This window comes from Colius striatus, chromosome 2 (genome assembly GCF_028858725.1).
Source record: "Colius striatus isolate bColStr4 chromosome 2, bColStr4.1.hap1, whole genome shotgun sequence".
In the NCBI taxonomy this organism is placed as follows: domain Eukaryota; kingdom Metazoa; phylum Chordata; class Aves; order Coliiformes; family Coliidae; genus Colius; species Colius striatus.
In genome coordinates, this window is record NC_084760.1 from 104,844,449 (window position 1) to 104,868,965 (window position 24,517).

Sequence of the window (24,517 nt, forward strand, 5' to 3'; positions counted from 1 at the left end):
TGGTAGGTGTTGGAAGGGGCCTTTAGAGATCATCTAGTCCACCCCCCTGCTGAAACAGATCTACCTACATCAGGTCACACAGGGACATGTCCAAGTGGATTTTGAAGGCCTCCAGAGAAGGAGACTCCACAACCCCTGTTACTGCTCGTACCCTATCCTATGAGATCAGGATTCCATCCAGGAAAACATGCAAAAACTTGCCGAAGTTTAAGCATATGAGTACTGTAGCGAGACGTGCTTAAATACTTTGTTGTCCTAACCCTGCAGTTTCTCTGGATGATCATAGATTAAGCTAAATGAAGAGCAGATGAGAAAGATGGGGAAGATAACTCCATGCTGATGAACTCCACTGTGTGTCTCTTTCTGGCTTGAAAGCCAGCAAAAAATACATAAACCTGTACTTTCTTTGTAGAATTAAGTAGCACCCTGAGCAGATTGCAATACACTTTATCTAATTGATATGGCAGGACCCCTTGATATCTGTGAAAGCCTAGTGTGGCATACTGAAGATTGTATTTCCAGCTACCTTTACTAAAATACTATTTCTATTTATCTTATTTTTAACAAAAACTTGTGTTATTGAAACCTGTTCTGTGTCCATTGGTATGCACCAATTCACATAGTGCACCTTGAGTAAGAAACAATGCTATCAAGGAGCATTTGTGTTAGAACTGGATCTGAAACAAGAAAAACTTTTAAAGAAATGGTCTATGGACTGATGAGAGCCTCAGGCTGTTGTAACTGAACCATGTTAGGCCATAACCTGGGAAAAAAACAATGGGAAATCTGAGCAGGAAAAAGGTGAAGCTTTTGGTCAAGACATTTTGTTGCTGTCATGATTAGGGCAGACTTGTTTCTAAGAAGCCAGGGCAGCTTTCCCTCCTGAAGACAGTTGAACAGAGGAATTTGTACCATGGGCACTCCCATAACAGTGGCACCTGCCCAAACAAGCAAATCTTGGCTGCAAAAACCTAGGCATTTAGAAACTCTTACAGGTGTTTGTACAGCTTAAATTCAACTTTACTCAGATTTTCCTTACCACAGTAAATTAATTTAGTTGGAGGGCCTACTAGCAAACTGAGTCATAATGCTTACACAAAGACATTTGCAAAGATGGGATGTTTGGTCATTTGTTTGCCAGGTTTTGCATGCCTAATTTTTATTTGCTGAAGGGAGGAGAAGACAAGACACGGCATGCTTGCACCCTTCCCACAGCAACCTTTGGCTTGTTGCAGACAGGCAACTTGCAGTGCGCTTGCTCCGTGGGCTTGCCAGCAATGACAAGGCAACACTGAAAGTGCTTGGCTTGGCAGCAATTTTTTAACTGAAATATTTGACTTCAATAGATTCTTTTTTTTTTCCTAGTGTAAAGCTTTGGTCTGCCATTTGGTTTAGATTGTAATTGAGAGTTGTTTTCAGTCATAGCAATACTGCCATGTCATTAAGAGTTTTATATTTCTTTAGTACCTTTGCTACTGCATTTCTCTTTGAGGAGCTTGTGCCTTTGGTTAGATTTTGTAATGGTTTTCATAATGGTTCTTTATTCCAGGTATTTTATCTGTCTCCAGGATGAAGTCTGGCTCAGTGCTTCTTACTATGAGGATTACAGTGCACTGTCTGCTTTGCTCTCTCTCACTACACATGCATCCCAACTGTGACTATTTTCTTTGTCGCTTCTAGTCTTGTGCTTCGATGCTGCCCGTAATATTATCTTCTGGGCTTTAGGTTGATCGGTTTGGTATATTTCTGTTCAATGTACACCCATGTTAAAAAGATTATTAGGAAAGCTTAGTTATATAAAGTAGGAGTCGTGATGAAGCCATGAGTTTCTGCAACAGGACAATAAAAAATGGCCTTCATGTTGTCCCTAAATCAACTGGGCTTGATGTGGAGCATGCCTACTCTAGCTGGCCTCCAAGATTGAAAAGGCATTTCTTCTGCTTATGGTTGTGACGTCCTTCCAGTTATTTAGTTTTACTGCTGAGGCACGTGGAGTACTGAACCTCCTTTGCAGCAGTACAGATGAGGCATGCTCCATTCACTTATTTTACCTATTTTATCAGGACATCTTTGTAACCTATGGCCTCCTCTTGTGCTGCTGGATAGCTTGCATAAGCACATTGTTCAACACTGCTAGCAGAGGGACTGGATTTCGAGTGAATGTCTGAATGAAAGTAATTACTGGTTGCTGAAGGCTCCATTTCACTGTATGTGTGTTTGGAAAATGAATTAAAAAAATTCAAAGCAAGGTATGCCAGCATTTTTAATGGCACCATTTGATTACCTGTGACTGCAATACTCCTTTAATAGTAAAATATGGGGCTGAGGATGAATAAGAAGTTGCGTGAGTGCAAAACTGTACAGGCTTTGCTGGAATTAGGTGTACGTGTTACTTGTACAGGCTGTGTCTCTAGAAAACTGTGGGTGGCTTTTGGGAGTGCAGGTGTGCCTTATGTTCGTGCTTCATTTGTTTCTGTACTGTCAATCCCGTGTATCTTAAAGTCAAGTGTGACCCACAGTCTGGTGAAGAGGCTGAAGTTGCAAGTGTAACTCCAGAAGCAGCTCATTGTGGTTGCCACTTCAGGAATAAAATGGTCTAAGCAGCTGAATTGTGAGTATGCAGTCTAGCTTCACAGGGCGAATATGTTACTTGAGAGAATCATTTGTAAGGCTTTACTCGAGCACTCTTAATTCTCTGGTGAATAGTTGTGGATGATTTGCTTGGAGCAGCAGAGGCAGCTTTCTGTGCAGATTCCTCAGATCTGAGTTTTCTGGAACTACTGAAGGATAACTGTTTGCTGAGGTTCAAATGCTTTGTAAGCAGCAGATGACAGTGTCATAATTATTTTTTTTCTATGCAGATGTTCTTGGTACTAAGTTTGTTCATTGTTCAGCAATTGGTCTTTTGTTTGGAAAAAAGCCCCTGACTTGATCTGTAACAAGACAACTGTGTGTTGCGTAAAAACACAAGGAGGCGAAGCAAAATTGTGCTTGACTGTCCTGGGCTACCCTGAAAGTGGTGTGATGCACCTGGGCTGGGGGCAGGACTCAGCCCCAGTGACGGTACAAACGCGACCTCACCAGAAGGCTGCTGTGGCTGTGGGGAGAGGGTTCTGGTTCCCACTGTCTTCTTGCGGGGAAAATCTCTGGGCCTCCTGGTTTGAACAAAGGAAGGAATGGGCATTCTACAGCTATTTGCTGAATCCTTAGAATGGGGATTTGTTGCCCTTTAAATTTAAGAATCACTGAAACCTATATTAACAGCTTTTCTGCTGTCTGGCCATTGTGCTGGGGAAAACCTACCATCTATCCCGAGTGCTGGTTATGTGACAGGAGCTCTCTTGTGCCTTTTCAGCAGAAAAGCTGAGCTTTGCAAGAACTGTCTGGAGCTCTGCAGGCTGGGCTGGAGCCTGGCCCAACAGTGGGAACTGTTAATGATGTGACTGAAGCTTTTAATTTAACCCCTTACCAGCAGTTGTGCTGACTGGTATTGGGGCTGTCACATGTGACTGCTGCACCGTTGCTCTTCAAGCAAAACTTACTGCAGCTGTAAGGCCATAGAGTATGGCTTCCATTTGCTGCACCACCACTTGATGCTGTTACTGTTAACTACTCCATCTACAGCCTAAGAGTTTCTAGTCTTACTTTAAATGTAAATAGAAAATGAACAATATTTGTGTTAATAGTTGTGTATGTACAGATCTCTATCATGAATCTGCGAAGGCAATGATTACTTCTTAATATTACCAAACAAGGACACTCTGTATCTTCTTTGTAAATGCACAGAATTCTGCCAAATGATATAATGACCTTCAGTAATTTTTCCTTCTGATGTGAACAATCTTTCATGTTGTCTTTGGACCTAAAAAACTTGATACGATGCATCACAGTTGATTGGAAATTCAGATTGATAATTAACATCATGTGATGGCCAGTGATGAAGATTTAAATAAGTAAAGATCTATCTCAAAGAATCCATCATATATAGGCTTCAGTTTCAAAAAAGATCTGTCTCAAAGATATATCCAACATATGTTGGCTTCTGTTTCAAAGGTAAAGAGAAAATGGCTAATTTAAAAGTCTGTTTATCAAAACTGTTTCTGATAGCAGGGAGGATTCATAAATACAGACTAGGAATTTATAAGCTATTTTTTTTTTTTGCATTAATATGGTTAAATTGTTTTCAGTTCTGGTGTTCAAGAAATTAATTTCTCCATTGCTTTCTAGGAGACTTTGAAGTTAGAATCCAACTACCAACTTTTGTCTCTTCTCTCACCCCCTCACATTCCTGGAGTGTGTTTATGCAGATTGAGAGCAAGTAGTTCAGTGCCTAGCTCTAGGGAATGAATTCATATTATCCATCTTAACTTTCACGTGTTGAGTTTCACATAATGTCGTGGTTTGGCCCAGCTAGCACAACAGCACCACGACAGTTTCTTGCTCGATGCCCCCATTCACCCCCACCCTCGTTAAGATGGCGGAGGACCCAGTGAAATGGGAGTAAAAAGATAAGCAAGATTGTTGTGGATTGAGACAAGGGCAGGGAGGGCTCACTGCCAATTATGGTTCTGGGCAAAACAGACTCCAGTACTCGACTTAGAGAGGAAAGTAGGAAAGTTTATTCTACAAGAAACAGAACGGAATAAAAGCAAAAAGGGAGTAGGATGATGAGAAAATTACAACCAGCACTTTAAGATCTCCCTCCCCCATCCCTCCTTTCTTCCCGGGCCCAGCTCACTGCTCCCGATATCTCTACCTCCTCCCCCCGCAACAGCTCAGGGGGGCAGGGAGTGGGGGATGTGGTCAGTCTCTCACAGATGGGCTTTGCCGCTTCTGTCTTCTCAGATGAGGATGACTCCTGGCATTCTTCCCCTGCTCCAACACGGGGTTCCTCCCCCGGAACACAGTCCTTAACAAACTTCTCTGGTGTGGGTTGTTCCCAGCAGCTGTGGCTTCTGCCGATACAGGTTCCCTCACACGGGACACAGTCCTTGGTGAATATCTCTGACGTGGATTCTTCACCGCGGTTGCAGTTTCTGCAGTTGCAAGGTCCCTCTCTCGGGACAAGGCCTCTTCTGGGCCTAAGTTTAATGAGCTGCTTTGTCGTGGGTTCCTCCCCACAGTTGCAGCTGTGGATATTGGGTCCCTTCCTCGGGACAGGGCCTGCTCCGGCCATAGTGATAAAGGGCCCCTCCTTCGGGACAAGGCCTCCTCCGGCCAAAATCACTGTCCCTGGCTCGGGGCCTTTAATGAAGTGAATTGCTGCCCCTGGTCCGGGGTCAGCTTTAGCAAAATGAGTTTCTGCCCCTGATGCGGGCTCATTATCAGAATGAGTCTGTGCCGCTGATGCGGGGTCTTTAAAGAAATGAAAATAAATCTCAGCTTCACCAGTTCTCTCCATAGAATGCAGGGGAGTCTCTGCTACAGTACACCTCCTCCCTTTCATCACTGACCTTGGAGTCCGCATGGTTGTTTCTCTCACCATTCCTACTCCTTGCACCACCACCAGCCAGAAGAAGAGAAGAAGGGGCAGAAGAAGGAAAAGAAGATGGAGGAAGACACCTCCCCTTCCGGCTTCTTCTTAAAAAGTGATCGTGGAGGCGTCTAATTGGCTCAGCCCCAGAAGTGGGTCTGGCTCAGAGCTGGGGAGAGTTGTGAGCAACTTCTTACAGGAGCCATCTTTGCAGCCCCTTCCCCCTTACCAGAAAAGGCTGTCATGTCAAACCATGACACATATCTACATAGTAGAAATCCATTTTTTTCCTTTTCTTTGAGTTAAACGTTTATTCTGCTTTATAAAAATTGGATTTAAAAAAAATACCATTTTTCCCAGTATGACCAATTCTTTCTTGCTTCAAGTGTGCCTTCTTAAGAAGGATCTTGAAAGAAACTATTTCTTCAGAATGAGTTATTGTAATAAAAGATATTAGTAAAGAATCAGTTCCCCGTATGTTGACACGAGTCTGTCTGTCAAAAGTTGTTTCAAAACCTTTTCTTCTCTGTATTCCTGCTGTATCAACTGTCAAAGCAGCTGAAATGGGGGTCAGACCCCACCAGCCCACCATGCTTATAAGTCATTAAATATACTACATCTCTCACGTTGCTACAGCTTTCTGGCTGGCGTCTTCTCACGAAATAGTGAACATAGGAGTCACTAAGGAGGAACTAAATTGGACTAAAAACATTAGACTGAAAGTGCAAATCAGCAGAAAAGGCATACCCAGTCTAAAACACTAATGCATTGAAAGCAGAGGCTGCAAGGCTTGGTGACGACAAAGACAGGATGTCTGCATTTTTGAGCTTGCAGGCCTTGATGGTTTTATTTACCTCTGAAAGAGGTTAAAAGAGGTACAGTTTCACTGTCAGCCGGAAAGCAAGGATACATTTTGCCCAAATGTTTGTTGTTTTTACATTATTCTTTCTGCATGAAAGCAGGGAACAGGGAGCTGTTCAAATTTCTTCATGAAAAGATGAGAAAACAGTGCATGCAGGCACAGCCTCATGATAAAACTGCTTGCCATGGGTGTGGGATAATGTGGCTCAGGTCCTGGCTCAGCTCAACTCTGTTACTCTGCTTCTCTTTCCTGTTTTACTGGGTTCTTTCACTTCTCTAGAAATTTAAAAGAAATAGCTATTTCCTCTCCAGTAATACTAAAACTTTCAGAAATTCTGTGTTGAGTGTGAGAAAGTCTTAAATCTGGTAGATTTTATTGAACTAAGTAGAGGCTTTAGTCTTGTCCTGAAAGATATGATTTCATGTTTAAAAGAAAACATAGAGTTAGGTGTAAGTGCGTCTATACATACTGACTTTTTAAAGTTGGAAATTTGGATATAGACACAGGTTTTCCTGGAGGCTTATGAAGCCATGAGGAGGTCCTGAGCTCTGAAGAGTGTGGTCAACAGCAGCACGGTCAACAGCGGCAACGGGCAGCCCAAAGGATAAGAGTTACAGAAACAAGAGTGATGCCTGCTTTGTTGTGAATTGGTGCTTTTCTTCCACTGTCCATGATACTGTCGAGTTCTGAATTTTGGTTTTGCTCACCACAGCTAAAGGATCCAACAGAAAGAGTTCAATCTCTTTTCATGTATATTTGGGTTTTGTTTTGAGTTTCCGTAACATGATGTGTCTCAACTAAAAAAGATTGAGAGAACTGCGTAATTTAATGCGGTAGCCAACCTGCTCATTCCAATGACTGTAACGATGGAAGTTTCTGGCACAGGATGCATTGCAGGTTATCTCCTGGATTTCTTATGGAGTAATCTTTTTTTCCCTGATTTACCTAGTCCTGAAACCAGGGTTTTTAAGGCCTTTGCAACTCAAAGTCAACTGTATTTTGTATTATCTGCTACAGGTCTTCTGAATAATCCATTGGCAACTTAGTGCTCAGTACAGCATAAGGTGAAAACAACAATGAGTTTTTGTTTTTAGCTAGCACAATGAAAGGTGATGTGAAAGTATACCTGTAAAGATTAATCAGTATTTACAGTAACAACCTGTTTCACAAGAATCCCTGAACCTTGAGTGTATTGGTCAATTCAGTGCAAAAGCCTCTATTCATTTGCAGTAACCTGAAATTTCATGTGCTGCAGGCATGGATATTGGTGTGTCGGTGTGCAAATACAGTGTCAATACAAATATAGTATACAGTAGACTTTGTGTTAACCTGTGTTTCCATGATATGTCTGAGGGGGTTTATATATGTAGAATTTTCCTGGATGTGGTCTTAGCCTGCTATTTTTCAAAATGAAAATAGATTTTTTATTGTTTTTCATGAAAGAATTGAAGAAATGGCAAGCAAGCTTATGTACATAGAATCATAGAATGGTAGGGGTTGGAAGGGACCTTTAGAGATCATGTAGTCCAATCCCCCTGCAGAAGCAGGGTCACCTAGATCAGGTCGCATAGGAACATGGCCAGGCAGGTCTTGAAGACGTCCAAGGAAGGAGACTCCACAACCCCTCTGGGCAGCCTGTGCCAGGGCTCCCTCACCCTCACAGTGAAATAGTTTTTTTCATCAAAATAAAATAGTAAAACCTGAGAAGTGTTTCACAGAGGGAGATGGAGAAGGTCACTGACTCTGAGGTATGAGTAGCCTGAATTTGAAGAGCACATAAAACTAGATTGGCACCATCGATATTCAGAAAAGACTTTGGCATATTCTGCCATGGCTCTCAAGGCAAAGAGCTGTTATGGATTATTTTTGTCTTATCAGGGATGCCATGAGTGCTTCACTTCAAAACCACTTTAAATTCCTGGCCCCACAGTTACAAAAAGGCAAGGTGCAGGATGGTGGTGGGGATAAGTTGTTCACAGAGGTGCTGACTTCTTAATTATTTGAGGGCATTGGTTCAGATGGTGACTGAGGCAGAGGTGCCTGCACGCTGCCATAGCCATCCTCACCAGCGAGCCAGCAGCTGGACGGGCTCTGTCCTTGGCTGATCAGACTGTTGCTATCCCAAAGTACATTGTAACAAATTGTTGTCTGTTTATTCATTTATTTTCTCCTTTCCTTATGTCTTTTTCCCAGAGGCCAAAACCCTTGCCCTGGGGGAAGCGATGACTCTTCCCCAGGCCCCTTGTCAGCTTCAGCACAAGAAGGGCCCCTTGCTTTGGGCAGTGTTTGGTTGAGCTTTGTCTCGCACTTCCCTTGCCTGTGTCACATCCTGAGCAATCTCTGCTTCTCATTTACCCGTTATTGATGTTGTTTGTTTCTTTTCATCCCTCTGAAAAGTTACAGCTCTTCTCAATACAATAAATACCTAGTCCTCCCTGGAAACTTGTGTCTTGCACTGTGATTTCCATCGTTATTTCTCCTCACAGAAGTTCTTTTTGTCCTTACTTGAGCAATTCAAGTGGATGCTGACAGACTTGAGGAGCTGTAAGCAACGATAGCAGGTCTTACTCATCTTGTCTGTATCATCAAGAGCTCTACTATAGTGGTGCAGTTATGCCAGCACAAGAGTGCTTTGCTTTTGTACAATTTGGGTAATGGGTGTAAAGTACATCAATCAAATGCATCAATGAAAGTCAGACTGTGTCCCAGTCACAGATATGCACCTTTATTAATATATTGTTAGCACAGGGACAGCTACCATAGCTCTGGGCTTACTTCATCTTGTTTGGAAATCTGATTGGAAGGTATTTGATTTCCCCACTGCAGAATGCTGTGTTCCCAAATCGACTTTCCGTTCTCTGAAGCCCATTGCTGCTGGTTTTTTGTCTTTGTGTCATAATTTCACTGGATTTAGACTTTGTTACAAGGGGAGTTATGAGTTAGTACTGTGTCTCTTTTCATTGTTACAGGGCTTTACAAAAGCTGCAGTTTCTTTGTAATTGCTAACAAATTACGTTTTTCAAAATCATAGTGGAATGTTTCAGCCCCTGTGGCTTCCAGCCTTACTGTTGAATGCAATATATTTGAGATGGACAAAAAAACCCGGTTCTGTTTTTATTGTTGGCAGAGGGGAGACTGTCAAATGCTTCCCACTGTGACACATTACGTTTGATTCTATGATTTATGTCAAGCTGAGAGGCATCCCTACCTGATAATAAAAGCAGACGTATGAGTGCTTGTAGCAGTGTGTTCTCTCTTAAGCTGCATTTCATCAGTAGTTAAACTAAGTGTTTACCTATGTCTACACTGCTCAATGAGACACTGAGGTGCTTGGACTGTTAGTTCTCATGTAGAAGTATTTCTTGGATTTTGGGATGGTTTTATTTAACTATTCCTCCAACATAGCTCATTTCCTTGATCCAGAGTTTTGCTGCTGCTGCAGGATGTTATCATTTAACATATATCAGCTCTGACTCTAACATGGAAGAGTAATGGAGCAGAAAACCTTCACTCTTCACTGAAACAGCTAAGGGAATGGCCCAGAGATTGCAGTTCGAGGCCCAAAATGGGACTTGTACTAATCTATACCACTGGAAACTCACTGAGCTGGTTAATTCCCTCAGACGCTTGCTGAGGTGGTTGCCACGGGGATGGGTCTTTTTAATTTCTTTATTTTGATTTGTGACATGTAGCCAGTTTCCATTACCCACCTATATACCTGCACTGTATATTTGCAGGCACTTTCTTCACCTTCTCCAGAACCTCTGCAGAGGCCAAAAGGTGGTTTTTGGTGGAGATTTGCAGATGTAACGATTGCTTTCAAAGTGGAAGAAATCTTAGGGACCTTCCCTGCTCTGGCTATCTTTCAGATGTATCTTTGTTTAATAATTTCAGAAGCTAGAGTAGAACATGGAGTGCATGTTCAGAGAAAACAGGGAAAACATTTGAGGGAAGAGACTTGACAGAATTTTCTCACAGAGCTTTCTGGTGTAAGTGCCTTGTTTACACCTGCTGAAATGTTTTCATAAATTTGTTTATAAATTTATGAGCATTTTAGCCATCTTCTTTTCCACTAGTTATGTCACTGAACTCTCCCAGCATTCATCTGGGTCTTGTTTTGCACGATTGCTGCCTGTGCAGTGAGATTAATCCTGTCTCGGGATCTGCAGAGGAGTGTTTAAATTTATGATTCAAATGGATACAGCTCCTGTGGCAGAAACTGTGACAAGGTTCATGAATTTCTAATTAGAAGGGATTCATTCAGTGAATATAATTTCCTAAACTAGGTTGTAGTGTGGAGCATAGATGAAACTTAAGGTGATTAAAATGTGTGCATTCCCCCTAGAATGTGTGAGCCTTACCCTGGGTAACCAGGTTTCCTTTTGGATGCCCTTCTCTACCATGCTTGTTTGTTCCGAGAGCAGAAAAGCAATGCCTTCAGATAGGCGGAGATATCTCTTTATCTGTTACGTTACAAACAGAACAGCTGAACTGAAGTTTTATCACAGGAGGAATAATCCCTGATGAATCCAAAACCTGCCATTCCAATCAGGAAATAAGTTTCCAGTTTCTTTCCCATGTACTTTGTACTTGTGTACATTTTTCAGACTTAGTTTGTAAATTGTGGTAAAACTGTCTTCAAGATTTTTTATATGAAGAAGATAACCTATAAAACCAAAATCACAATATTTGGAAGCCTGCAATAATTTGGAAAGAAAATGCATCTGAGTGACCACATAAATCAAACAGTGTACGAAGTAAACAGAAAAGCTACCTGTGAAGGAATCTTCTTTCTTGAGTCCTGCAGTGAACAGCTTAAAGCTTGAAGAATAAATCACAAGTTATGCTTGTTAAGTTTACAACATGCATTTTCTTTCAAAATTAGAGATTTTGTAAAAAGCACTTGGCCTATTTGCACTCATCAGAGCTCCCAAGCCTATGGGTTTAGCTCCACAGACTCTTTCTGAAGCACCTGCAGGACAGAGGGGTTGGTGATACCAGACAAACCGGGGCAGTGTAACGCTTGGGGACCTTCCCTTCCTCTAGCTTCTGAATCACAGCTTCAACCTGGACCTTTGAGCCTTGCCGAGCATCCAGCCTCTGGATGCCATTGGCTTGGGATGAAGGAGGAGACAGTAAGGAAATAGAACTGCTAAAAATATGGCTGTAAAGGTGGAAGAACAAAACGTTTCTGCAAGTTGAGATTATTTTAAATTGGCCATAGGTGACTTGATGGAGGAATCCCTAGTTCAAATTCATTGAGCTTCACTCTACAGCGTGTTATCATTGCTAATTTTTAACAGCTCCCTTTGACTGAATTATCAGTCCTTGAGATTCTGTGCTGCGATAACCTTGGACACTGAGGGGAACTGGACAAGCTGGTGCTAAACCTCTCTTTGCCCTCCCTCTTACATGTTCCCTTAGAGTTAGATAACTATTTATTAATATCTCAGTTTCTCCAGAATCTTCAGATCATAGTTGCTGTCATTTAACAAAGTATTGGACATGTGCATTGTGTAGCAAGATTTGGTACAGGGCACCTTAAATCTGGAAAGTAAACAAAGTAAACCTGGAAACCACACAAGTAAATCAGACCCTTTTGGGAAACACTGGGTTTAATGATGAGGCTTAAGGAATCTGCACTTGAGCAGATGTTTTCTCAGGTCATTGAGTTTCTTGCACCAACACTGCATAGTGTGTAGGTGATGTGAATTGAATGCCTGATAGATCTCAGACAAACTTTATAGGCACACACGGAAGGCAGTTACCTCGGGCAGCAGACTACTAGAACAGAAAATACCTACTGCTCTGATGCCTGCTTTGTTTAGACCAGAGCCCTGGAAATACAGGCTGGGGATGTCTGTTACTGCAGCTTCTGTTTCTATTAATTCACGCTCTTCTCTGTTTCATTTCTGAGGTTTGGTTGAGAAGGGTGAAAGATGTACTTTCATGAAACTAATCTTTGAAAATATATTTTGAAACGATGTTACAGTGTTCTTGAGAGTGTGCCAATGGTGTAACATTTGTTCGACCTTCTCAAATTAGCCCTTGGTATAAAAAGACTCTGATCCTGCTGGATTAAAGTCAACATAACCTGCAGATTTTAATGTGAGGTTTAAGGAGTTTTAACCTAAATAAATATAATCGCTCCAGGCAGATAAAAGTTCTGTAATGTAGATCTATGCCAGAAGTTCATTTGAGAGTATTATTTTCCTAAGTATTTTCCTTTGGTTTCTTGTCTAAATAGCGATTGGAAAAAATACCATTCTGCTGGAAAGGCGGGTAGGAGTATTAATCACAGCAGTACAGGACTGTCAGTTGTTTCGCATTCCAGCATTACAAAGTAGACAGAACAGTTGTCCTTGCTTCTGTCCTCCACAGTCATCTTGATCCTATAAAACTGCTCCTGTTCTAACAGGGTGGGCTTGATAGTAAACGAGAAAAAAGAAAGCAAATACAGTCAGCTTTTTTAGGATTTTGTTCCATGGGATGGTTTAGCTGAGTCGTTTTAGGCTGAAAGAGTAACTTTCCTTCTAAGTGCAATCTCAGGCTCCAACTTCATGAGCAACTGCAAGCGAAAGACTGCTACGGAGCCTTGAGAACCCAGATAGCATCTTGTAAACAGTAACAGTTTACAAAAACTAGCATAGGATTTAAAAAAAGCTAAACCCAAAAACTTCAAGCAAGCAGCTTTGAAAGCTAACAGATAAATCATTAGGAAGCTGGTGTCTAAAGGCATATTGGGGACACAGTGGATTCTCCTGACTGGCATGCTGAAACTTGAAGATAGGTTAGCTGATAAAATGCACTTTTTTTTCATCTGTGCAGTAGTGTGTGGACAAACAAGACACTCATGAGCGGGAAACGTTTGGACCATGGGATTTGTTTCTTCCTTACTCCTTGCAGACTGTTAGGTGGAGGTGGGAGAGTGCCCAAGGAGGATTCACAGCCATGTGTCAGCAGTCTTTTCCAGTAGCAAAACTTACATGGATTCCGTTTTCACAGAGCTAATGGAGAAAGAGAGGCATGCTTGGTGCCAAATAGCTAATTTCACTTCTCTGATCAGTGAACATCTGTGGAATTTCCCTGGGCTCGGTCCAGCTTCTGCTTGACTGAAGAGTCCTGCTGGATTTGTCAGTTAACTGATCACCTTCTCACACCCACTCTCACTCAAGGACTTCATTTCCCTTTTTGTTCTATAAAATCAGCAAAAGCAGATACGCAGACCATGCATGGTCAGGCAAAATCCCCCAGTTGGGCAATGATCCTGTGCCAGCCTTGTTTGCTAGCAAGCGTGTGACCATGAGGCGTCCTCTATCTTCCTGGCTGCTGTGGCCAGCAAGGCAAACTACTTAGTTGTATGATGGAAGACAGGCTCCTCTCTACATCTTGTAAACTCTGTGCTAATCCAACTCCACTTCGTGGCAGTCCGTGGTAATGTCCTGTTTAGTATTACAAGGCTACATTTCCAGAAAATTGTGCCTAATTTTCTTTTTTTTTATTAAATCTTAGGAACATTTTGTCACCCTTTCTGAAAACAAAGGGCATAGGAAGTGCAATTTCACAGAGATAAGAGATTTACATGTAGGCTGAGGAATGCGTGAACAAAAAGACCTCCAGTATTGAGAAACATATCCATGTCCTTTTCTTATTGGAGCATATGTACTACTGTGGTTGCTTACTCAGCTATGATAGCCTTTCGGTTACTTTGCATTAACATCACAAGGTTAGGACTGGCTGAGAATAAAATAGCTGTGAGTAGGTTTCCCTGTGATTTCACATGCAGATCAACTAGCAAAGTGTAGTTCTCCCTCCTGACAACTGTAATTTCTTCCTCCATTCCAATTGGAGTTTTCCCACTGACTTGAGCTAGACTTCTTGTTAATAGTATGTGCTTTTTAGGAAGCTGGCTTGCAATCTTCGATTAGATACCTCCAGTGGCACTTGCCTCATCTAACTTGAGGCAGCTGAAACGCGTCGGGCAAGTTCTGTAAGAGTTCCTGTCACCTTCCAACTGCAAAGGGACCCTGGATGACCGAGTCCAGGAGTAGATGGTATACCTAGATATTGGAAGAAAGCTGATTTGAACACAGTCCTGTTGACAGAGCTCAGACAGAGCTCTTTTAATGCCAGATTTTCCACGTATCTTCTTCTCATGAGTAAATTTGGGGAACTTGCACTTGAACTTACCTAACAAACTGTAGGATGGTAAGAACACATTCCTCACACAGACTCACTTCTGTCTGTAGCTTATTGTAGAATCTTGAGTGATAAGGGTGGAATTAGGTATTTTACTGGAGTGTTTCATAATTTATCCTGAAAGTGTTTCCTTCTGAAGAGGTTAATGTTTACATTTGAACAGTTTTGAGTTACATCCAAGTTCTCTTACCCTGTTTCTTCTTCCCTTTTTTCCTCCTTCAGATTTCTCCTTTCTAGTGTATGAATATTTAATTAACCTGACATTTGTTCTATTCTAGGATAAACCTGATGCCAGCCCCACATCTCTACAGCTGCGGTCCCAGATTGAGGTAAATGCTTTGATTTTGGTCATACATTTTTGTTTGTTTGTTCCTTAATTTGATCTTCTGCATAAATTAGGCAAAGGCTGCTCTTGTATCTGCTCTCACTGCTATGTATTTTCTCTTGCAGGAGTCACTTGGTCTCAGCAGCACTGCATCAACACCCGACACTGAAAGAAAGTAAGTGAGGGTATAGGAGGTGAGAGAGTGGGGCAATTTGGTACACTTTGTTGGAGTAAATCCATTTTTAATTGGTCCTTCAAGCTTTCAAGGCACTATTAATGAAACCTGGTTCGGAAACACTCTTTTTCTTGTTCTCTTTTGGCTTTTCATGATTTTGTTTTTAAAATCAAGGGAGGGTTATTTTTCTCTCCTCTGTGAGCACTTGGGTATGCATATACTAAGACAACTGGTAGCCATTTTTGAGGAACATCACCAATTCAGCACTCTTTTAAACCTGCTTAAAAATAACTTCCTGTGATTAGATCAATATGCAGCAAAAAAGAGGTACGCAAGGGGAAGGGAGATTTACAGACTTAAATTGTTTTCCTTGTGCACTCCTGGGTTCGTTATTGTGCTTTTGAAGAAGATGCCAAGAGAATGAGGTATTTAAAAACAAGTTAAAAGGGGCTTTAATTCTAGCAGTCCTTAATAAAAACCTCTCTGTGAGGACTGAGAGGGGTTCTGTTTACTGTCATCTCCTGCTGCAATGTGTGCTCTTGTTTTCTGTGCCTCCTTCCTTTGATCCCAAGATCTTGGATCTCTACTGCTAAGGGTAACGTGCAACAGTGCATGAAGACAACTGGCACTGTATTTCCAAATGCCTGTACTTTGTGAGGTACTGCCAGCTGGACTGGTTCAGAGGGAGTGCGTGGAATCCAGTTGTGATGTGATGTGCTTTCGTAAGGTTTTACAGTCCCACATTTGAATATCTTCTGATTGTCGAACACTGGATGGTCATAGGAGGGTTCTAAGAAAGTACTACTTTTGCTAGTTCAGTGGAAAGAGCATCAGTCCAAGAGGGAGCTATAGTGGATGTGTGATATGAGTGCTGGCCATGTAGAAGTTAATTGTACAGTAGCTGCTTAGTGGCCTACTGTGGGATTGCCTGAAAGCTAGTTTGTGGTAAAGGTCTTGGAAAATGATAAACTCTCTTTTCAAGGTGCCTTGTCTCTCTTCCTCACTCAGAGAGAAAGCAGTGATGGTTTGCTTGAGGGAGATGCCCATTTTCAAAACCAATTAAGGCAGACAAGGTGAATTTTACTTTGGGTAGCATCACTACCCTCATGTTACATGGTGTTAACAGAGAAAGCTTAGACTATAAAAGTAGTTCTTCTGATGGTTAAACATGAAAACATTGTCGTAAGTATACCTCGCTGTCTAACATATTTAAGCCAGAAGTACCAGGTGGATGGCAACATTATGAGAACTGTAATCTGGGAGGTAGACCTCCAAGGTTATCCTATAAGCATAATAATTTTTTTCCTCTGTCTCAAAGCACTTTCCTTATGGGTAAATATCATCATCTCACCTCAGATAATAATGAGATCAAGATGTCGCAGGAGGACAGCACACAGCTGGGAATAAACTCCTCATATAAGTTCTAGACAGCTTCCCAAACTATGTTTCTGTGTATTGTATCACAAATAAGTGAATGAGAAGACAGTATCTACAAAACCCATCTTCTGAGTGACTATTTGGAGAGAGATCATTTGCCTCACTGAAAGGAAATTAACTTGTTATCTTAGTTCAGATGGAAGAGACTCGTGACTTTTGTGGCCCTTTCAAGAATGGAAGTGTCTTGTTTGAGGGTTTGTCTGATAGTTGCAGGGCATACATGATTAACCTGATCAGATATATATGAATCTGTGGGAGGGCAAATGAAGTCAAATATTTGAGCAATAAGAAGCAAGGCAACATGATGCGTTCTAATTGGTCAAGGCATTGAAAGTAATAAATGATATCTACTCACTACCATAGAAATTATTCAAAACCAAAGTTATACAAGCCTGTGCCTATTAACAACACCCTGTCTCATCAGTGCTGTTTTCACCCCCCTACCTTGGAGGGCTGAATTGTCATGGGAATGTCTCCCAGGGAGGTAAAGTTTATAAAATTGGTCTGAGGGAAAATGACTGCTTCAAGTCCATCCAATACATTTGTACTTGCTACTAACCTGTTGAATGTCATGTTTTTGGGAGGAGGACAGCATGTTGGCAGTAGAGGGGTTTTCTTGAGTTCAGCATTTAGTTTATGGCCTTCATCTGAATTTGGTGTGTGGGCATGCTTTGAGACAGGAAAGTTTGTCCCTTCGGGGATGGTGTTTTTGTGGCTCCCTCATGCTGCTTGAAAGATCTAGGGTTAGCCTTTTACAAAACTTCTTTTGTTGTACAAAGACTCTAGTTTGCCAAATCTGAAATTCTATTCAGATGTGTGTTGGTTTCTTATATTCTCAAAGATATTTGGGGGTTGGAAAAAGGGAATATTTGTCCCAAAATAGCTATCCAGATTTTCAGGAGCTGAAAAATCTGTTGTTGTGAGTACTGTTAAAGTAGAAGTTTGCCCAAGAAAAGTTATATTTCTACATATTGAATATACAAATATTTTCCCACAGTGAGGTGAGCAGACTGGTTTTATTTTGGTGCTCTGAGCAGGTTGCTTCAGAAAATAAAAGCAGTCCCAAGGAAAGAGCCATGCTGGGTTGGGGAGGAGAGAGCGAGTGGCCAGCTGGAATGCAGTCCCTCTCTGTAGCTCCCTGGCTCTGCACACCCCGCAGCTCAATGCTACCAAGGTCTAAAGTTTTAAAATAACACACCTGGATGGTTGTTTAATTTGCCAGAGTTGAGAGATTCCAGACAGAAAGAGGCTTTGAGAGAGTCTGTGAGAAGCTATGTTTTTTTTAACCTGGTTTGGTTTTCTTTTTCTGTGGCGCCCAACTGAAGAAAGGGCCTGACAGTCTCCACTGTACGCTACATTGAAAACAGATTAGCCTTGGTGCTCTGTGGTAGGAAAAAGTCCTGTTTGTGAGGACAAGCAGTGTATGTTCAGTCTTGCCTTGAGTCTTACTAACCCTGCTGCCCAGTCTGTTTTAAGTTAGTCAGTGCCCTCAGTCCAGCAAGTTGCTGGACAAGTATTTGTCTAGTGGATGATGTGCTGTAACACAGAAGAGCAGCCTGTAGTGCCTGAAGGAAGGCAAAAAGGGTTGAACAAGCCTGGAGGCAGAGTTGGTTGTCATTTCAAGTCATTGTCCCGACAAAAGGTATTTGGGGCAATACTACCTTCTTCTTTCTGCTGCGGACAACGCTGTTAATTAGATGAAGCTATGAAAAAGACTGCACATATAAGCCTGCATAAGTGCCCTACCAAAGATGATTTTTGTTTGATTGATTCTGGAAAAGAGAGAAGGATCTTCACTGTAGCAAAAGCCTCTGAGATTTCTGTGAATAACAGCAAGGGTTGTGATGTGGCCTGAAAAGCTATCTGTAAACAACAGAAAACAAAGTCATGTTTGTTGAAGCTTCTCCTCACAATTGCTCTGGTTTTTTGGCCATACCAGAGTTACTTCTGTAAATTGAAACAGTCAAGCTTCCAAGTCTCATAATATTTCAGCAAGTAACACAAAGCATGGAATAAGATGTTTGTAGCTTTCTTAATAAATTTAATTTCCTTCTACCCTTTCCAGGATTCCCATTTTTTAAACTGTAGTCTTGCTATCAGTCGTGGTGCTAGTGTAACTATGCAGATTCTCGGTGTGCCTTCACCACAATGGTAATAGCATCTTTAACTGCAGATACTCCTACATAGATAACACTAACTTCTGCTTTTGCTGTAAGAATCATCAGTGTAACAAATATGCAGTGAATCTGTTCTTAGCAGTTACTATTGCCTCTTTGTCCCAGTGCCATGTTAATCTGGGACTATGTTGTATATACAGTCCCTATTATTTCCAAGTGATGGCAACACCCCAAGGATGTTTACTCAGGCAGGATACTGAGCAGGGTTTTCTCGTAATTGTAAACAGAGCACTTAAAACAATGTAGTCCAACTTTTAGCCTGTTCCCGCTTTTGAGCATTCAAGTCTACATGACAGGCCAATGAACTCCGCATGTTTGCCAGGAAATCCAGGTTAAACCCAGTCTCCTGAACTCAGGCTTCTGCATCCTGACTCTCTTCCTGTTTTGAGAAGAACTGGGGATGTCGCAGAGGGGAAGTGGTGTGTTTTCCCTCTTGGGAAATAGATCCGTTTGCTGACACTGTTTGCTCCAGCGGCATCTGGGCAAGTTTCAGATGTGGTGCATCCCAGAGCTGCCAAGAAAGAGAAGGAAGTAGATGAGAGACCCAAGAGCACTGCATACAGATAATATGAGGTACAGTCACTCCTACTTACTCATAATTTTTTCTTTGCAGCTGCTAGAGAAAGGAAGGGCAAAAAACAATGCATTAGGTAACGGCCATGGCTGTATCTGGTGTTTCTCAGGCATTTCCACCACCTTTATGTGACAGTGGGTGTTAGGAACTGTCGCCTACTATGTATCGTCTCCTGTTTCTTGAACTGTTACCACTCAAGCACACTCCTGGCCAAGTAAATGGTCATACTTTATATTAAGCACCACAATTCATCCTGCTGTACTCTCCAGGCTGTGACACAGTACAGTTTATGCGTTTTCAGCCCTGTGATCCTCAGGACCTGAATCCCAGGATCTGCCAGAGCAGAGAGCTGAGCAGAAACAGACTTGTCAAGGGAAGATGCTGCAGAAAAGCACATGTGTGTGGTGCAGGTGGCACAGGGCAGCATTTCTCAGGGTCTTTGCATTCCCCCAGCCTGGGGGAGCTGCTGTGCTTCTGGCAGCTGTGTTCTCAACTCCCTGCTTCAGCTGCTCCCAAGAGTGAGTGTCTTTGTCATGCTCTCTTTGTGTGCAGGACATACATCTTAAACTGAGTCACTCCTGTTGAGTTCATACAGTTTGACCAGCTCTCTGATGGCTTGTTGGGAATGTCAGAGGAGGAGTTGTAGCCTGCTTGCGTTACAACTTTCTCTGAGGTTATTAGCAGGCACAACCAGCGAGGCCACCACAGCGAGGCTGCTGTCTGCATGCTGTTGTGTCTGCAGGAGAGACTATTGATCGAGTGTTTTTAAGGATTTTATGCCATGGATGTGCTATAGTAAAGCCAGTGATATAAACTTGAACTCCAAATCAGCCCAAGGCTGGGAGAATGCCCGCAGTTCAGTGTTCCCATCTTCTGTGGTGGTTTCCACCGAAAGCAGCAGTCTCTTCAAAAACAGCTTTCATTTTGCAAAAAGATTCACACAAGCCTCAATTCTATCCCCTTTGGTACACTAATCTACTGGCCATTGCCAGTAGTTTTTAACACTAAATGTCCTAATCCACTTCCCCTGCAGCATCCAAACTGCAGGTCAAGCTTTGAATGCAGGTGGTTATTAAATCATCCATCCAAGATGGAGGGGCTTAAATTCTATCATGTTTGTTTCTGGAAACTTTTCAACATGGCCAAATTAACTTTGGCAGGTATTTGTAAGCTCATCTGCAAAGAAACTGAAATGTAGGTCTGAAAGAGGATGTGAGGCAGAGAGAGGGTAGAAACTGATAAGAAGAAAGCAGAAAATCCCTCAAATGGAAGATGCTATATCACAGAATGGTAGGGGTTGGAAGGGACCTCTTAAGATCATCTAGTCCAACCGCCCTGCTCAAACAGGTCCACCTAGACCAGGTCACACAGGAACACATCCAGACGGGTTTTGAGTAATTACTAACAGAATAGTATTCCTTTTGCATAGTTTAAAAATGGAAGGGAATATTGGAAGAAAAAGAACTCAGAGATGTCAGCATTTAAGATTTTTTTTTTTAATACTCTGTACTTGCAGGGATCAGTGAATGCATACAGCCCTTTTTTCGCTTGTTTGAGGCCTGATTTTGACAAAGCCAAATTATTCATGCTGCCTTTAAACAGCCTCCTCAAGAGAAGTAGGGCAGGAAACTCCCACAATAACCCACACAATTGGAGCGAGAGGCCAGCCAAACGCTGCCTGGGACACGTGAGGAGAGAAACCAGTGTGCCTTTGAGCAGCTGGAAAAGGATTTCAAGCCTGGTAATTTTGTACGAGGAAGCATGAAGGACGCCTTTCATGAGAAAGTCCGACTTGTTGCAGCTAGTTGACTGCACGTAGTGAGCAATGCACACAGAGCAGGGTCACGTCAGATGCAGTGTGTTGGGCCCTGCTCCATGCTGTCAAAGAGTTTTTAGCTGGCAGTTATCTGCCTCCTGGTTGGGACGAACCAGTCACTAAGTACGTGACATAGCCCTGTCTGCCTATCACTGGTGACCGGACTGAGCCTGTGGGACCAACATGGCGGCTTCCATGGTGGTGGAAAATACACATGCACATGCACAGCCCACAAGTGGCTCAGTGTTTGTTTCCACTGAGAAAGTTTTGAGCTGCTTAAAGAGCCATTGCTATGGAAACCTAATGAGAAGATAATTGAATGAAACCTTTTTGCTTTCCGTCCCTTTCTCACACTGGTGCCAGCAAGGTCAGAACCTTGCAGGCCTTCTTTCTCTTCAGATTCATGCAAATTTGATAAAAATACCCAAGGCCTGTTCTCTTTGGTGTGCCAGATAAATTACATTGTGTTCAGTCAGGAGCAGTTACAAGTCTGTCAATTTTTCATACTAATTATGTGACTGGGCCATTTCTAATGCACGCAGATAACCAAATGGCTTTGCAGCAGAGCCAGCGTGGGCTTTTGCATCAGTTTATTCATTATATTTGTAGACTGAAAATCCCATCCAAAGCATTTTCTTTAGTGGACTATAAATAGTCATTGGGAAGGAATAAGAGAACCCCTATCAGATTATTGAAGAGTGTAAGAGTAGTGGTTTCGTTATCAGATAGTACTATGCACCTGTGGATTTTATGATCCATAAATGAAATGCAGCCATATGTTAAAGCACATCTGCATTGAAAATACTTGGTGTTCAAACAAAAACCCATCAGAAATCCTGTCGTTCTCTGTTCCCGTGTTTGTTCTGTTTTGAGAATGGTGAGCTTTCAAAAATCAACAGGCACGTTCATGAAAGCAGCACATGGTGTCATTTGTTTCCTTTCCCAGTTCTGTGGTATACCAGCACATTCAGATCTCAGGGCACATATGCCTGTGTCCCTTGTAAAATCAACCACTCTGTATGCAAGATAAGCCTTGGCATGTTTTCTATCTCACGATCGGAATCAGACCAGAGTTCACAAGGAAAGCTGTAACCTAGTAGCTTGATGTAGCCTAGTTAAAACCCATCCTAATAACCAGATACCGTCTCAGTTGGCTTATGATGTAAATGTGTGGATTGGTTCTTCCTTGCTCTCCAATGTTTGGAGCCCACTTCCAGTATCCAAGGGTAAATTTTTTAAAGGGAGGGATTGTTTAGCTCTAACATGATCATCCCTACTGTAGCATTTTTATGGAAAGATAGATTCAAAGATGGTTTTGGATGCCTGGCTTTGCCATTGTTCATAAAAAGCCCACAGGCTGCTAAAGAAGAACCAGAAGTGCCCTCCAGAGACAGTTGTCATGTCCAGACCTTTGTTATCAAAGATTTCTGGTCTGGTCTCTTATCTTTCAACCGCCCTCTGAAAAGAAGTTAGTTCATTTTTAAAGCTGCCTTGCCTTTGTCTACCTACTGTTGGAAGTTTGTCCAAATAGTTAGGAAATATTTAATCAGCCCTTCTGATTTTTTTCCAGCTTTATGTCTACGTGTTTCTATGCCTGACTTACTAATAGGCAGTAAAATAATTTTCTTGCAGCTTTCAATTTTGATAGACCGAACGTGCAAAACTTTTCTATCTTTCTCTCGTAAGATAAGCTGTCTGGTTCCCTGACTATTCTAACAACTCTTTTTTCTACCACTTCTAGTTGGAATACTGATGGTTGTACTGCTGTTCCCATATACATTAACTTTTTGTACTGCCATTGGGATTTCCCATCCTTACGCTTTTCAGTTTTAACGTGTTGAATTTTTTCTTAGTCATCCTTTTTCGGCTGGTATCCCCAAGTACTCTGTCATTTGTAAACCTCAGGCGTTTGAAATACTGACTTTTGTGTTAGCCCTGTTTATGTACTTGCACATTTTAGTGCTGAATGTAAACTCCTTTCTGTTAAGCCAGTCCTTATGATCAGCTAGTTCCTGTTGTCCAGGTTCTCCACTCTGGCTGTTGCTACTAAATTTTATGCCATTGATTACTGAGTGATCTGATGTAATTTACTAAACTATGCTGAAACCCCATATCTCTCTATGGCGGTAATATTTGGTTACTCCCAAAAGTAGCTCTATTTTTAGATTGTCTATTGTATTTTGGTTTTTTTTTTCCTCTTGTATTTATTTAAGGCATTTGACTCCAAGAGGCCCAAAGTATTGGCTAGGGATGCTTTTGAATTTATGAGATTATTGGATTAAAGTTTTGACCCCTTCTGCAGCCACTTCCAGAGATTATGAATTGATAAGAAAGTACTCCTTCTCTCTAGCCACAAATCTTTTCTTCTTCCTTCTTGTCTGAATATATACCCATACATTTGATCTGCTGTATGCTGTGACAGAGTACATTTCACATGAAAGCTTGCTAATGAAGTTGTACATCAGACCACAACAAAAACGAAGGCCTCCATGGTGGAGTAATGGCATTTGGCTTCCTTTCAGACACGCAGTGCTGAAACTTCTGCCAAGTGTCACTGCATCATTAACTTTCAGTACAAGTTATCAGTCTATGAATGGAAGAACACAAATCACTTTCAGTTCACGTTCATAGAGGAGCTCCAGATTTAACAGAGTAAGAGAGTGTAATTGGCAAATCAAACATACAGTGACTCCAAGGTAGTCTGGAATTTTTCACCAAGCATCTAGGAAGTAAAATGCCTGATTGGTTTCACTCAGAATTTTTAAGCATCAGAGTTGTCTGGTGGAACTAAAAAGCAAGTGCTTTATCAGGCTGTATGTGGTGAGTTTTGTTAGCATTTCCATCTCTTCAGACCAGCTGTTAGCATTTTCCAGGTCATACTAGGCATGGACGATTTCCTCTTTAGGGAATGCATGAAATGATAATTGGAATTTGAATCCTTTGATGAAATTCAGCATAGTTCTTAAATCAGTTATAAATGAGAAGGTCTGCTTGCTGTGGGTCCTATTCTTCTCACCCCCTGTATGTCAGGCACATCAAAAATTTGCCCCTACTACTCTTCCTCTTCTTTGAAGGCCGGTGTGCAATGAGTTGGTGGCCTCAGGCTCATTCCCAGGGAACAGATGTCCACATCACAAACATTGCAGCTACACCTGCTACTTGCCTCGTTGTTGGCAACTGTGCAACAGAAGAAAAGGATTAAAATGGATTTGGAGGCTGAAGAGCACAAGAAGCTGCCTCTCTACTGTGAGGCTGATTTCACTCATGAGGCAGAGTTCTGATCATGAACGGATTTCATTTTCCAAGGACAGTGATTTGGTGCATTTCATGGATACCAAATTCATTTAAGATAAATAAAATGTCTGCCTGACGGGTGAGGTCTACACTTAGCTGCAAAATGTAGTGGATTAATTCTGTCAGTTCCAACAGAACTTTTTACTTGTTCGTCTCCGTATACAAGCCTGCATATAATTTTGTAT

General features: G+C 41.9%; 1 protein-coding gene across 3 annotated transcripts in view; it reads left to right on the forward strand.

The window, feature by feature from the left end:
- The window catches only part of SASH1 (SAM and SH3 domain containing 1), a 558,296-nt gene that overhangs the window by 480,767 nt on the left and 53,012 nt on the right, over positions 1-24,517 (forward strand). For all 3 annotated transcript variants that reach the window (XM_061991675.1, XM_061991677.1, XM_061991678.1), the window contains exons 3-4: positions 14,813-14,863; positions 14,985-15,034. In XM_061991675.1, the coding sequence (XP_061847659.1) occupies positions 14,813-14,863; positions 14,985-15,034 (101 nt within the window). The remainder of the gene's footprint in view (positions 1-14,812; positions 14,864-14,984; positions 15,035-24,517) is intronic.